Genomic DNA, 17,040 nt, shown 5'->3' with positions numbered 1-17,040 from the left:
ATGGAGCTCAGTTGTAAATTAGACACTTTTACTACCAAACACATGTTATACACACACACACACACACACACACACACACACAAAACAGGAAGGAAGTGAAACAAAAAACAGATGAAGGAGACACTGATCATGTGGAGGCAGAAACCAGGTTTATGGTGCAGTACACACACACACACACACACACACACACACACACGTATGCTGCTGGATGCTGAGTGCGCAGAGTGTGTAGTAAATATTTAACAGCTGAACACCTGTAACTGTGTTTACCTGCCTCACACAGCTGGAGAACATCTGGACAGTTCCACTGAAGAAACACGAGTTAACACGTGACCTCACCCCTGATTTAGAACAGCGCCACGTCCTGAACGCCGCTGTGACACGCCGTTAAACGGTGACCGACTCACATCCTACACTTTACAGATTCTTACAGCTCCAGAGTGTCAGATTTAAAGTGAATATAATAAATTCGTTGTGTTTTCGTTAGAATGAGACGTTTATATTAATCAGCTGTTGAAGTCGTCGTCACAAAACTTGGAAAAAACAGATTCACCATATTATCCCGAAATTTTTGTGTATCAATATGGTATCATCGTGCAATGCTAGGTATCGATTCTTTCTTATTAATATGACAAATACAAACCAAACTTCAGGTGCCGCTAGAATAATATAATCAGCTGCTTTTCAGTCACCAGATACTTTTTACTGCAAATAAAATGTCTGAGCTCAGATGAACAGATGTTGACACAGTTTTCCTTTGGGGACAAAATTTACAGCTGGAAAAAGGTAATAAATGTCAGTAACATTTTATAACAGCACTTTTAAAATGAGAATAATATCGTATCGTGACTGAAGTATCATGGATCCTCTGCTGATTCCCTCCTCTACTTTTTAGATACCTGTTTTCATGGGACGGCCAAGCCACAAATATTTTATATATCTTTAGGGACTGATCATTATTTATTTATTTTACTGCAGCTTTGTAAAGACAACATGTCATCCAAACCAACGAGCACCGTTGAAAAGACATTTTGTCTCGCCTTCCAAATTTTGCAGATTTCCAATCCAAATGTCCGATGTCATTCTGGTGACGTCCACGCCTTCCCAACACGTTTCCTTTTAAATTTCACCTAAATTACATCTTTTTCTCACAATCAGAAACTGTAAAAACAGAAATTATTGTTGGATTTTCACATTTCTGACGGTCGTCATGAGCAACGAACGCTTCAGTCAGAAATAAAACCATAATCAAATCTGAGGTTTATAATAGTGATAATTTATCCAAACCACTTTATTCTACATCTCTTTCAAAATGTGTCCAAAAATAAAGTCTTTGCATGACGAGTGAAAAACTGAGACTGTTAAACTTTAAACTTTCAAACTTCAAAAATCACTCAGGTAGGCTAAAAGAAAAATATCTGGAGCGTCAGGGAGGGTCACACTGCAGCCACCCCCCTCCTCTGATAAATAAAGAACAGTCCCTGAAAGAGTTCAGATCAGCACAACCCTCAACATCAGCAGCAGAACAACGACACATTAACGCAGCAGGAATATTAATGAATCCAAAAACAGCAGATAAAATATTTTACTGTAACAAACTGACTTTAACTGTGAATAGATTCACGTTTTTACTTCAGTGAGGTTTGAGTGGATCTCTACTCGTCTCACTGTGTGCTGTTAGTGATGTCACTGCAGTGAAGGATGGTCTGAACAGGAGCTGCTGACGTGCCCTGGAGCAAGGCACTAAACCTCTAACTGCTCCCCACAGATCAACACTGTTGCCTAGCAACGCTGCAGCAGGTTATAATAACTGTGACACTCAGTCGGGTTTTACCCACAAGTTTTAACTAAATGTAAATGAACACTGGACGTATATGACTGTGTGTGTGTGTGTGTGTGTGTGTGTGTGTGTGTGTTCAAACAGCTGCAGTATCAAATATTTATTTCAACACACACACACACACACACACACACACACACACACACACACACACACACACACACACACACACACACACACACAGCCTCTCAGAGTCCAGCAGCAGCAGCTCTCAGATTTCCTGCCCATTAGATTTACCATTATTACAGTGTTAATGGGAGCAGGATGGAGAGAAGGAGAAGAGAATTAAACCAGTCAAACATGAAATTGAAAACAGCAGGAGAGAAACGAGGAGGAGAAGAGGAGGAGGAAAACAGGATGAGGAGAGGAGGGATGGAGGAATGGTAACTATTTGTACAGCACATTTCACACACAGTAATTCAGAGTTCTGGTTTTCTGCAGCTGATAAAATCTGACACGTTGTGTTTCAGCCGAGTCGACAGAGGCCGGATTAAAAAAACAGAAGCTACTTTTGTCTCAAATAAAAATGACTATTAATTATTATAGTGTGAGTGTATAGTGTTTACAATCTACGATCTGTTTGAACTGACTCTTGTTAAAGACTTTTCTGGATGAGAGAACTTCTTCTCTTTTATTCGACAGGCGCAGAGACGTTAACTGACGGGAGCTCAGACTTCAGGAATTGGTTGATATGTGTAATTTTAGGATCAGATTTTTTAACAGAAGCATGTAAGGGTTGACTACAAAGGGTCCAAGGATTGAGCCCTGGGGAACTCCACATGTATTGCAGGCTGGGGCTGGTGGAGGTGAAGCTTTGACCACACCAGCGTCAGGGGTGTGCAGCAGCATTGGTTTAGCAGGGATCAGTGAGTAGGACGCCATATTTAAATGAACCAACCCTTTAAAGATGTTCCAGATATTTTTTCAACTCTGTCAGATTTCTACAAAAAACATAATTCCATCAGGTATAAAAGGGGTTAGCGATATCACTTCCTGGTCTCTAAAATGTGTGAATGCTGCTCAGATTTTTATTTTATGAAGGAGCACGTGTTTGTTTGAGTTCTGAGTTTGATTGGACTGCAGCTTTAACAGCTGTTGAGATGAAGCTAACCAGAACAAACAGCAGCAGTGTTCCTACTGATGAAGAGTTTTTATACACACATGAAGTCTGCAGGGATGGTCACTGTTACAAAGAAGAGGAGGAAGAGGAGGGTGTTTAATTGAAAAATAAATCAGCTGATAGTTTGGAGTTATTAAAAACACTTGACACACTCTGCACATCAGTGGCAGCTAAACATAGCAGCAGAGAGCATCATGACTCAGAGTTCAGATGGTTTAATGTTAAATATAATAATTCAGACCTGATGATGAAGAAATCACAGCTCTCACACGTGTTTCAGTGAACTCACTGATACACACTGATCGTATTCATTGATCTGTGATCAGCAGACTTAGAGACTGATTTATCTGAACTCACAGAGTCAGTGTCTGTAACTGAAGATACAGATGACAGCAGCTGTTCTGTAAAGTCGTCATCAGACAGACGACCTCCTGAGCTGAACGACTTCCTGCTGACTGATCAACATTTATATTTCCTCTGATTCTCAACACAACACTTTAGAAACACGATTAATTCTTGAATCTGCCGATTATATCGACAAAATCTTCTCAAATAAATTCGCTGTTATGTTACATAATGTTCCAGGCCTGGAAAATGTGACTGTGACATTCAATGAATTTTCAAGGTTGTCCATGACTGTGCAAACGCTGTTACCTGTGTGTGTGTGTGTGTGTGTGTGTGTGTGTGTGTGTGTGTGTGTGTGTGTGTGTGTGTGTGTGTGTGTGTGTGTGTGTGTTACCTATGCGGCTGTCCATCACGTAGGTCTCTATGATAGCGCTCTTCCTGCAGATATCTTCAGCCATGGATGAACAGCTCACCTCCAGATGTTTCACCTGAAGGACACACACACACACACAGTCGGCTGCATCAAATATCTGACCTCACTAAGTACTGACTCCACAGTGAACAAATACTTTACATGTCCTTTATTTAAAATATTACGTAAAAACACAAAAGTATTGACACCAAAATATAATTAAAGTACCAAAAGCCCTCATTCTGCAAAATAACATCTATCACTGTAAAACAAAGTCACATGACACCTTGTTGAGAATCACTGATTTATAAACTGCTGGGTAGAATCATCTTTAATAATAATAACAACATAATAATAATAATAATACATCAGCATTTAATACATATTATACTTTGTATTAATAATATGAATCTTTAAAGTAACTGAAGTTGTTGAATAAATGTAGTGCAGCAGAAATATAAAGTAGGAGAAAATAGAAATACTCCAGTACAATATTGAGGTACTTGTACTTTACTTAACTCTTTGAGGTCCACAATACAAACAATAGTGTCTACACTGTAGGGCTGCAACTAACCATTATTTTCATTGACGACTAATCTGTCGATTATTTCTTCGATTAGTCGACTCATCATTTTATCGAAAAAAGTGTTAAAATGTTGAAAAATGTTGGTCTGTCTTTCCCAAACCCCAAAATGATGTCATCTAATGTCTTGTTTCGTGCTCACGCCAAAGGGTTTTAGTTCACCGTCACGGGAGAGTGTGTAAAGCTTCTATGAAAAATTACTCAAAACGATTAGTCAATGATTAAAATAGTCACCAATTATTTTAATAGTCGATTAGTCATCGATTAGTCGACTAATCGTGGCAGCCCTAGTCTACACTGGTGTTTTGTTTATTGTGATGTAATTTACTGGAGTATCTTCAAAAGCTTCACGTCAACCGGAGATAAAAGGTTCTGTGGGTGAATAAAACAAAATACAGAAATCGTACATATTGATCCAAAAGAATTTTAATGTAAAAAAATTCATAACACTCCATAAGTTATTTGAGCTGCATAAATTATTTAGTTTTTGAGATATGATCATTTTTATGAGTGGAGTGATTCATGAATTCATGAACACATTTTCACCACACGCAACAAAGCACTGTGACGTCATCATGAGCACATAGCGTGATGACGTCACAGTGTTGGAGCTCTTACAGTTTTTGTTTCACAGATATATATGCAGGATTATGCAGACGACGCTCTCCTGCTGACCTTCCTGGGAAATTCCTGTGTAAGGTGGTGGGTTCCTGTGTGGGTCCTGACTTGTTTAAAGGAAAGACAGAAGTCTGAGCTTTCTGCTGTGAAAAGAATTAATGTTGTTGCTATTATGGTTTTTATTTTACAACGATTTTAACAGGATCATGTGAACAACAATCTCCTGCTGGTGTCCACAGGAAAGGGTTAAACAGAGCAAAGAGTTACTTCCACCACTGACCTGGTGTCAAACATCTGATTTTTTTGTTTGTTTCCTGACATCCTCGGCTTTAGTCTCTAATATGTCTAATATGCGCCGACTCTTGGATTTTTGTACTTATTTGCATGCCTAGTTATTTAAGTTTTTTAAGTCTAATTTTGAAATCTTTAATCTGACTCTTTTTCCTTGACTGCTGTAACACTGGAATTTCTCAATTATGGGATCAATAAAGGTGTATCTTATCTTATCTTATCTTATCTTATCTTATCTTAATAAAGTCACAGAAAACACAAAAGATTTTTCACAAATGTGAAACGAATAAAAGCAAAATTAACTTTGCATGTTTGAAGCTGTTGTGAAAAACTGTTGAAAACAGAAACAACTGATGGAGTTTAAATGTTAAAGCTTCCTTCAGCTCTGTGTCACTGCAGCGCAGATAAACACTGCTCTGCTTCCCTCTGAGCTGCCAGCACACAGAGCTCCCTGCTCACCTGACAGGACGACATGTTGTCCACCTTTATCAGATGATCCAACATTATTTTTCATATTTGAGACTAAATTATAAAGGGTCAGTGCACACGGTGTGGTGACACAGAGCTGGTTGAAACGTTCCCTCTAAGTGTTCATAAATATTCTGTCGATCAGCTAACAGCTGAATTATTGCAGCGTCGGCAGAGACAGCGGCCCTGACCCCACAGTGGGAACAGCAGAAATATTGAATGCTGCAGAGGATATTAATAATGCATCTCAAAACATAAACCTCCCTCTAAAAACAGGCTGAACTTTTTATTGTTGACCCGACTGTCGACTCGAGGCATCAAGTGGAGCGTTAAAAACCGCCACGAAGCACAACTGAGACGTGAGAGGAGGACGCGGTGAAGGTTTGTTTGACTTTGTGGACGTTTATTTAATAGTTTGTTTTGAGCGGAGTGACACAGGACACAGATAAAGACCATGTAAGGTGCAGTTGTCATGGTAACCAGAGGTGATCCTCACCTTCTCCTCCAGCATCCATTTCTCCTGCTGAACCTCAGCGAGTCGCTGGAACAACTCCCCGACCTCGTCGTCAGATAATTCAGCAGGACGCTGAGACTGAGGGCTGCCTCCTCCAGACTGACAGAGACAGAAACAACTTTATTTAACATCACACCAGAGACACAGAGGACACGTCTCAGCTGTCCAAACCTACAACCTCTCAGGTGGAGAAGGCTCCATTCACTTCAACTGGAGTGATGACTGTACGAACGGACAGTCGGACTGGGTGATAAAAAGATGAACCTTATTCACCAGTGACATCATTTTTAGCCTGAAACTTCATCCCTTCACGTCTCTGATGTTGTGGAATCTGTCATTTGTCATGTGATGCTGTTGCTAATGACGACCGAACCATCACGGTAAACTGACCTGACAGTGGACTCTGCAGAAACACTGAACCGGCCGGCTCTATTTACAGTGTTTCTATCAATAGAAACACACACACACACTCTCACACACACACACACACACACACACACACGATGAAACAGTGAAGGGTCTAAGAATAACAGCAGAGGAACCTCAAACACTGCTGAGAGAATAAATGTAAAGTGTAACGACACAAAAACAGACGCCAGTGACTTAAAAAGTGACAGACAGAGGAGGATAATGGGATGTCTATCATCACCATGTTGCCGTGGCAACAGCTGTCAACAATAAGAGAGGTCGGTGACAAAATGTAACTGACCATCGAACAGTTTTCCTCGATGAAGAGGAGGCACTGACAAGACCGAACAGACTTTAAGAAATATTAACTTTGGTGATGGAGAGACGGTGCTTCAGGCTCCACCCACCTTGTTCTGATTGGTCGGCTGAGCCTCCTTCATCATGTCTCTGTAGGAGAAAGAGGAGACAGAGGACGAGTCTCCGGTCTGCTGAGTCCGACTGGGACTGTTGATCTCTGACAGGACCAGCTCCTCCAGACCTGCAGAGACAGACGAACACCATCAGTGTCACACACAGATGAATACACGTCAAACTAATACTCTGTGGACCGTCCCTTTAATGCAGTGAACTGTCCCTTTAATGCAGTGACCCGCCCCTTTAATGCAAAGAACCGCCCTTCAGTGGACCGCCCCTTTAATGCAGTGGACCGCCCCTTTAATGCAGTGGACCGCCCCTTTAATGCAGTGAACTGTCCCTTTAATGCAGTGAATCGTCCCTTTAATGCAGTGAACCGTCCCTTTAATGCAGTGAATCGTCCCTTTAATGCAGCTGACTGTTGCTGCCTTAAGCCTCTGAAATGTCCCTTTAAGATATGGGCCTTTCAATCGTGAGAAGTTGAACGGATTACTGTTAATTTATTATGTTGANAGGGATGTCATATGCTGTAAAGCCCTGTGAGGCAAATTGTGATTTGTGATATTGGGCTTTATAAATAAAACTGATTGATTGATTGAACTCAAACATTACAAACTAACAGACTTGATGCTGCTTTCACACCGCTACATAGTCACCACCCTGACGACCGCCGACCTGCAAGAATGTTTCCCAAAACCAAAGTGTTTTTTAAAAGCAGCTGCTGCTGTTACCGTCCGCGGCTGTGATGAAGGTACGTGCTTTGTTGAACATTTGCAGAGGTGAACGCTAGCTTGTAGCTGCAGAGTGTAGCAAAACAACGGAAATCACTGAAATCACTGAAATCACCAAAGACTTCTACGTATGTGAAAAATTAATGAGTCATCTGAAGTTTGTTGGAAATGTGATCACAGGATAATATTTTCTGGTCCTTCTGACAGTGAACACTGAGCCCTTCTTTTAATGTAGTGGACCGTCCCTTTAACGCGGCTGACCGTCCCTTTAATGTAGTGGACCGTCCCTTTAACGCGGCTCACCGTCCCTTTAATGTAGTCGTCCCTTTAACGCGGCTCACCGTCCCTTTAATGTAGTGGACCGTCCCTTTAACGCGGCTCACCGTACCTTTAATGTAGTGGACCGTCCCTTTAATGCAGGTGCTGTGAGTGGGCAGAGAGATAAGTAGGCTACTTTAAAATGTCTGATTCTCAGGTTTGTGCAGAAGAGCCTTTTAAACATTCATCACTTCTCATAGATTATACATGATGCTGAGGACTGCCCTGCACCGCTCCCACTCTGTGTGTGTGTGTGTGTGTGTGTGTGTGTGTGTGTGTGTGTTGTGTTTATTGTATTTGTGTATGTGTGTGTGTTTTGCCAGCAGACGCCAGCGTGTCCACGTCAGCTCTGGGAATCAGAGCGCTGCATTAAATATTGAGCAGCAGGTTCCGGACTGAGCCAGAACCTCCTGACACAGGGTGAGCACGCCGCCGATTATCGGACCCATCGGTCACGTAACAATCACATCTCAGCCACTTAGGACACAGACATACCCGTGCGCGAGCACACACACACACACACACACACACACACACACACACACACACACACACACACACACACACACACACTTCGGCCAAGTACTGTTGTCTCTCCTTACTGAAGCATTTAAAGGGGAATGTCGTCCATTTAGAGGCTTGAAACACTTCCTGTAGGCTCAGTGTCACGTCAGGTTCTGCTCCACTGACAGTGAACAGAGTTCTGACTTTATGGAGATCAATACGCTGCAGATAAACTTGGTGTCTCAGGGACTTTTAAAGCCTGCAGTTAGGGTTCACCTCTCGCTGTCAGAAATCTAAATTCGGGGCAAACAGGGCGTCTGATCGAGTTCTCAGTGCTCATAGAAGTTCTGCACGTCGCAGCTGAACAGTTTATGTTTTGTATCGTTCACCAGCATTGATATCTGTCAAGTTTCCATCCCTCCAATTTCAACAACACATCTACAAACTTAAAATAAAACCTGACTGAATGAACTGTTTCCGTCCACTCCTGTTGTGTGAACATCACTTATATAAACAGCTGCTCGGTGCCGTTAAAGCTCTGCAGAAGAAGAAGAGTTTGATGGAAATGTGACATTCCTGTTTGTTTCTTATATCAATGTGAGGAAGGTTAAACTCTCCTCATCGCTCCACACAGTCACAAAAACTGTTCCAACACCAATTTATTAAAATCCAGGTGACTGAACATACAAATGAATGTGCTGCCTCTCTGTCTGGAGCACCAACCTTTAAAGGAACACTGTGTCACATTCAGAGGCTTCACGTCCTGTCTGTATAAACACACATATTTTTTAACAGATATTTTTCCCTCCATTTTGAAAACAAACAAACAAACACGCAAAAAAATTCCATCCACACGATCTTGTTTTCCAAAATATCTCCTTCTACACTCGAACGCTGACCCGACTCTAAGCGTTCATGTGTGCAGTGTTCACACAGACAGCGGTGCTGCTGTAACTTCTTTATTTCCACAACTGAAAGTTGGTACTCCACATATTCACTGAGCCGTGCAGCCACTGCATCAACATGTCCTGTAAATATTTCACAATAAAAGCCTCGTGGTAACAAATGAGGAGATTCTATCCACAAACATTGTCAGGGGACTTTTATTTTAAAACAGAAACAGGAAGTGTTGAGTCCAAAGTAAATTCTTAAAATGTACACTGTGCTACACTTACAATAATAAATACTAGTGTTTTCATGACTGTGACAGGTATAAACTACACTAGCACTTAACAGCTGACGACGGTACAATGTCAATAAGATCATCACATTTTTCACTGTTTTTTTTTTTGTGCTGAAAACACTTTTCACGCAGAAAAAACTTCCTGAACGTCTCATCACTGCTGAGTCCTGTTCAATTTAAAGCTATAGTGCGTAACTTCTGTCGCCTCCCAGCGGATAATGCGTTATTACAACTAATAAGTGATGATCTGAACATGTGAAAGTTTTCCTTCCACTCATCATCAACAACAATCCCACTGTGGAAAGTGTTTGCTCATCACACAAAGCAACAGTAGGCACGCAGGATTTGAGAAGATGACATCATTGTTTCCAAATGCTGCATTTCACACATCCACACAGGTAAACAGGTAACAGAGGGCTTTTTAAAACATCTCAGTTTTAGCACCCTGAAACTCCATTTGTGTGGACGAGAGGCCCAAACGTAGAGGAAAATATTAAATTACAAAAATATCTGGATACGTACAGACGGGGCCGTGGTGGCGTCTATCAGTGAGGATTACAGATTACAGATTACAGATTACAACCAGCTGAAAGTTCTCCTGGTTAGAATTCCTTCAGTGTTGATTGTTGAGGAGCTGAATTATCTCTTCCTCTCAGAAACACACACACCAGCTGATTCACACCAGGAAACACTCTGAAGAAAGATGTGTTTCTCTGACGCTGCTCGTCACAGAGGAGCTGCTGACTATGAACACATGAATGTCTCTATCTAGAGTCAGTGTTTGGTTTGTCCGCTCTGGGCTACTGTAGAAACATGGTGGTGCAACATGATGATCTCTGTAGACGAGGACCTGCTCCCTGTGGAGATATAAACATATATGACATCATGGCCGACGAGTGAACGCTGGCGCAACTTGCTGCCGCTGCTCGCCGGTAACTTTTTAACTTTCCGACTTATTTTATGGTTTTATGACCTAACCGGACAGTGTAATTGCCTTCATTTGGAATACCTCCACGATTTGCCTGCACTACCGTCTGTGTGAGTCTTAACTGTTAGCTCACCTGTCCTGTCCCGGCTTGAGCCTCACCAGGCGTTTTTTCTGGCCGTCAACGCTGCCTAAGTCCTCGTCCACAATGTGGGCCGGTAGGACATACATCTTGTTTGTCTGTGCCTGTCCCTGTCTACTGCCTGTTCACCTGCCAGTGACGGGTTTGCTTCAGTACTCGGCCACTGACCTGCTGCGGCTGCGCTGTCACCTGCCTGGACCTGCGCCAGAGGCACTGCACCTTCACCCGGACATCACCTTCCAGCCCCGCCGGAGATACATCCACCGAAGGTCCCGACGGAATCTCCACCATAACAGCTCAACAGCAATAAAGTCCATCTGGTCCAGCTCTTGACGCCCTCCACACTCCACCAGCCGGGCTGTCGACCACAGCGTCTTAACCCGCCTAGCTTGATCGGCTAGCACCACCACCAGCTGCGACAACACCTCACTCAACTTCGCTCTGCTCAACATCCGCTCACTGACAAGCAAGGGACATCTCATCCAGGACCTCATCACTGACCGTAAGCTAGACTTTCTTTGTTTAACCGAGACATTGCAACAGCCCAACGACTTCTCCCAGCTGAATGAATCCACTCCTAGTGGGTTTGTTTACATCTGTCAACCCCGTGGCTCCAGCCGGGGAGGAGGTCTCGCGATAAATTATCGTGAGAAGTGGAAAGTCTCACCGGTGTCTGTGCCCATCTCCAGCTCGTTTGAATCCACTGTCTGCGAGTTGTCTGGTCCCACTCCAACCATCATTGCTACTGTCTACTGCCCCCCCAAACCCAATAGTGACTTTTTAAATGAATTTGCTGCTTTCCTCTCGGACTTAATCTGCTGCTCTGGTGTCACCCCTCTTGACTTTACAGCTGATGAACTCCCTATACCTGACCACTTTCTCCTCTCATTTACAGTGAAACTCACTCTCTCCATCTCTAAGACACCACGCCTCATTTCATTCTGGAATATAAATAACATTAACCCTGCCACTCTCACTTCAAGTATCCACTCCCTTTGCCTCCCTGACATCCACACTCTATCCACCCCTGATAATCTGGTTTCTCATTACAACACTGGACTCCATAATATTCTTAATTGTCTTGCTCTGTTAAAAACCAGATCTGTTTCTTTCTCCGTCTCCACCCCTTGGTTCACCCCCAATCTTCTTCTCATGAAAGCCAAAGGTCGGCAACTTGAACGACTTTATAGAAAAACTGGTCTCACTATTCACAAAGAAATGTACAATAACCACATCTTACATTATAAGGACTCCATTGCCAGCACCAAAACCCACTACTACTCCAGTATAATCACTGCAAATAAAGAAAACTCCAAGTCACTGTTCTCCCTACTTAACAATATCACCCAACCCCAGGACTCTCTCCCCCTTCACTTGTACACAACCTCCTTCTGCAACTCCATTATGTCCTTTTTCACTGCAAAAATCAAGAATATCCACCAGCACCTTGGCTCAAACCCTCACCTCAGCATCTCAGCCGACTTTCACCCATCCACACACTCACTCTCCTTCTTCCAACTCCCCAGTCTCTCAGAAATCACAGAACTCATCCAGAAATCCAAGCCATCCACTTGTCAACTCGACCCCCTCCCCACACAACTTGTTAAAGCCTGCCTCCCCTCTCTGGTCCCCCTCATTTCTGCCATCATCCACTCCTCTCTCACCACTGGAACTGTCCCTACATCCTTCAAAACTGCTGCCATTACCCCAATTTTGAAAAAAAACCTGGCGCCGACCCCTCCAACTTCAACAATTTCCGTCCTATCTCCAACCTACCCTTCATCTCCAAAATCCTCGAGCAAACAGTTGCTTCCCAACTCCATTCTCACCTATCCCACAATAACCTGTACAGTTCCAGTCCGGTTTCCACCCACTCCATAGCACTGAAACAGCACTCATCAAAATCACCAACGACCTCTTTATGGCAGCTGATTCTGGACTCCTCAACATCCTCATCCTCCTCGACCTGAGTGCAGCCTTTGATACCATCTGTCACACCACCCTCCTCAACAGGCTATCCTCCATTGGCATCACCCACACTCCGTTAGACTGGTTCACGTCTTACCTCTCTGGCCGCACTCAGTTCATTCACCTCAAGTCCTTTAAATCCATCCCTTCCTCAGTCACTTCAGGTGTGCCCCAGGGCTCTGTCCTGGGGCCCCTCCTCTTCATCACCTACCTCCTTCCCCTCGGCAATATCTTCCGCAAATTTAACATTCACTTCCACTGTTACGCTGATGACACCCAGCTCTACCTCACCACTAAACCCTCGTCCACTCTCCCGCTCACCTCCCTCACTGATTGCATCACTGAAATAAAAACCTGATTCACCCTAAACTTCCTTAAATTAAACAGTAACAAAACTGAGGTTCTCCTCACTGGCACCAAATCCACTTTATCCAAAACCGGCAGCTTTTCTCTCACTATTGATAACTCCTCCGTTTCACCCTCCCCCCAGGTTAAGAGTCTGGCTGTCATCCTTGACAGAACACTATCCTTTCAATCCCATATCAATAACATAGCTTTTTTTTTTTTCCTTTTGTCTTTTTAATGTCATTTTGTGTATCTGTACTGTGTCCTTGAGTACCAAGAAAGGCACCTTCAAATAAAATGTATTATTATTATTATTATAAACAGCTCATCCTGATTTAAATTCAACACACTGGAGCTTTAAAACTATTTACAGAGTCTGAAATAAATCCACTGGAGACCAGACAGTAAAGTGACATCATGGTGACATCACTCATTTAGGATGTAAAAAGGTGTGTGTGTGTGTGTGTGTGTGTGTGTACCTGTCCTAGTCTTGCTGTTGGTCAGTATTTCCTGGAGTCTCTCCTGAAGTTTGTCGGCTCTCTTCCTCTCCAGCTGCAGCTGCCGCTTCAAGTCCTTCAGCTGCGCACACACACACGCATACACACACACGCATACACACAGCGCACACACACACGTGCACAGTCAGAGACTTACTTTCTAATTATTATTTTCCATGCACGGCTGCTCTTAAATTACTCTGCAAAACACACATTCTGTCTCTCTGTCATCTCTATTCTACACTCTGTGTGTCCGCCTGTGGTGACATCATCAGTCCAGTAACATTTACTCACCGCTGCACTTCCCTTCTTTTCTAGAATCCTCTGACCGTCCACGGTGTCTTTGATCTCCTACAGAGACACAGAGACAGAGACAGAATGATGGAGGTTAAAGATACAAAGAATGAAACTCAAACTTACTTAGATGTTTATCCAGCTTTTTAAAACCTATCTTACAAATGTAGAGTTCAGATTGTTTGTAAACAAGTAAAACTTTATTCATAAAGCACCTTCGCTAACAGCTCGACACGTCATGTGACATCATGAAGATAAAACCAAACATCTGAGCTGCTTATAAACAAGTCGACTGATCTGAGGTCCAGAACACTGCTAACGAGCTCTGAAGGTTGGAGAGCCTCCAAACCCTGATCAGACTTTTCTTTTACACCTTATTGATATTTTATTTTATATCTCTTCCCTGGTTTGCTCTGCAGCTGCTGCACAATAATTTCCTCAGGGATAAATAAAGCTGTATCTTATCTCAGAGAGCTGCTGCTCAACCAAGGCTGGGCTCTAAAAGTAATCACAAGAATCCTGAACTGAATCCTGAATTTGTCGCGGAGCCAGTGAGAACGTGGGTGTGACATGAGCCCTCTGAGAGGACGGCAGTGTTCAGGTAAGAGATCCTAAATGTTTGTGAGCTGATGAATAAAGAGACATCAAGGTCTGAAAGCTCTGAAACACAGGAAGTGGATCTCTGACTTAATATTTCTTTGTCAGTTAATATTCCTGAACTGTCAAGACTGAACTGTGACACTCATTTGGTCACTTCCTGAATGCTGTAAAGAGCTTATTGAACATTTCACTGGTTTCCACTGAGCTGAGGGGAAAAGTTTCAGAACCAGTTAAATAATAAAAACGATGATGATGAAATAAACATTTAAAGAATCTAAACGTGCTGCTGTCACCTGTTTGAGTTTTCCAATGGTGTCGTTGTGTTCCTCCTTCTGTTTCTCCACCTCCACCAGCTGCTGCTTCACCCCCTCCATCTCTGACTGCCTCTCCTGCAGGACACACGAGGACACACGAGGACACATGAGGACACACGAGGACACACAAGGACACATGAGGACACTAACTGCAAAACTGGCCCCTTTGGATGCAGATGAGCTTCACTGCAGAACCAGTCCAGTTCACACAGATCAGAGCTGACAGCCACACACACACACACACACACACACACACACACACACACACACACACTGGTGTGTCTTCAGAGAGCTGGTAGGTTTCCCAAACATTTTTTTTTTCTTTTTTTTGTGGCCCGCCATAATTCAAACATCTGCTGCCACGTTCTGATTCTCTATTTGTGGACTGTCGCGAGGGGCCCTGTTGGAACACGGATACTGTTCAGTCATTAATTGCACCACACACTTGCTCTGTGCTGCCACAGTGTGGCGCTGTGACAGTGGAACTTAACCGTTCGTTGCGCTGGCTTTAAAAGTTTCCCTCTGCAGCAGCTGCTCCTCTCATCCATCAATCAGCTCTGATCAGATGGACTCCACCCTGAATTCACCCCACGACACTAAACTCCACAAACTGCTGCTGAGGGACAAATGAGCCCGTGAAGAGTTGTGACTGCGCTGCGTTCACAGACCCACAAAGAGCTGATCCCTGTCAGCTAACATCACACGCAGACTCTCATCCTGTGGTTAACATAGATGACGAGCGCCACATCCAAACGTGACAGTGAACATGGCGTTCCTCTGCACCTTACTTTCTCTTCTTCAACGATCTGCCGGCTGCATTCTTCACACAAAGGCAACATTCACACGTTCCAACATGGACGACTGAAATCAGACACAAAAAAACAGCAAACTGCACTCAGCTGTAAAACCTGATGGCGTGTTTGGGAGCTTGTTTTTTATTTATTCATCATTTGTGCTGTAAAATCATCAGCACTGTATCTTCTGTCAGTCAGACCTTGAGACGAGGCACACAGCAGCTGCACATAATGTGCTGCTCATGATGCATCAGTGGCCGCGATCCATTTTGTGTGAATTCACCCCTTTAAAACTCTCTGTATATCTGTGACTGAGAAGAAAAGATCTGTAACAGGAGGAGGAAAAGTAACATTGATCAAAGTGTAAAACATAAAGTCTCTTCTTCTGTGAACATCTGAGACTCAAAGCAGAGAGCTGCACTGAGGTCACACAGGAACACATTTAACTCACAAGTACTAATAGTACAACTTGATACTGTGAAGATCCAACTCTGAATCTTTTCCCCACGTTCACTGACTTGAATCTCTCAGACGTCTGTCACAGATTTACAGACTGATAAACAACCACAGTCTGAAATCATTCCTGAACTTCATTACACAAACTAACGCTCACTGACACTTATTTGAATCCATAAGTTTCCTGACGTGTTTCGAACCAGTGCAGAGTGGAAACCATCACACACTGTACAGCAGCATCATCAGCTCCAGCTCACTGTGACCACACTCGTAATGTGTGTCTGTTCTTTAAAAAGAGACAGCGACCCTTCTTAGAAACTCTTCTTCCTCTGCGCTCTCCTGCTCAAAGAAAAGCATATTTAAAACAAGTCACATCTCCACCTCCACTGATGCCCCCTCGCTCCTAATCCAGCTGACTGAGGGATTAATTTAGAGAAGAAGAAAAAAAAAATACATTTAATTCCCCTCTAATCTTCTGCGGCTAATTAATTTGACTAAAATCTACATTAAAAACACCCACAGGCTGCAGCCGCCCACCTGACGCACAGAAAACACTGAGTTCTCCAGGAAAACAACCCAGTCTGTTAATTCCCTCTAATGTCACAGTCACTCACACACACACACACACACACACACACACACACACACACACACACAGCTCGTCAGGCAGAATGAGCCTTTGCCTTCATATTACACTGAAATACAGCCAACAGAAAGAAAGATGCAAGAAAATCAAAATATAAGCAGCGTGTCAGATCAATCATGACGGACAGACAGGTGTGGAGGGTAAAGGTGCGGACACACCAAACAGACATCAAAGAACTAGCGGCGACGAAAGCCAACCGTTGCGTCGTCTACGTCGCCTCACGTCGCCCTGTGTCAGTTGCATTTGAACACACTATACGGACTACATCCGACGGCCAAGTAGCACGTACGTTCTGCGCCTGCGTGAGAGA

The 17,040-nt window shown here is 43.3% G+C and overlaps 1 protein-coding gene across 4 annotated transcripts in view; it reads right to left on the bottom strand.

Moving 5' to 3' along the window:
• Window positions 1–17,040, bottom strand: part of gripap1 (GRIP1 associated protein 1) — a 65,404-nt gene that overhangs the window by 10,663 nt on the left and 37,701 nt on the right. For 3 of the 4 annotated variants that reach the window (XM_050064435.1, XM_050064436.1, XM_050064437.1), the window contains 6 exons: window positions 14,814–14,909; window positions 13,921–13,977; window positions 13,609–13,708; window positions 7,007–7,137; window positions 6,174–6,290; window positions 3,700–3,793 (listed from right to left, as the gene is read on the bottom strand). In XM_050064435.1, the coding sequence (XP_049920392.1) occupies window positions 3,700–3,793; window positions 6,174–6,290; window positions 7,007–7,137; window positions 13,609–13,708; window positions 13,921–13,977; window positions 14,814–14,909 (595 nt within the window). Of the gene's footprint in view, window positions 1–3,699; window positions 3,794–6,173; window positions 6,291–7,006; window positions 7,138–10,374; window positions 10,607–13,608; window positions 13,709–13,920; window positions 13,978–14,813; window positions 14,910–17,040 lie in introns of those variants that run through there. The other variant, XM_050064438.1, reaches the window with a different exon arrangement.

Source organism: Epinephelus moara, chromosome 16 (genome assembly GCF_006386435.1).
Source record: "Epinephelus moara isolate mb chromosome 16, YSFRI_EMoa_1.0, whole genome shotgun sequence".
NCBI lineage: Eukaryota > Metazoa > Chordata > Actinopteri > Perciformes > Serranidae > Epinephelus > Epinephelus moara.
Note: the sequence above shows the minus strand (reverse complement) of the source record. Positions and strands in the feature narration are given on the sequence as shown.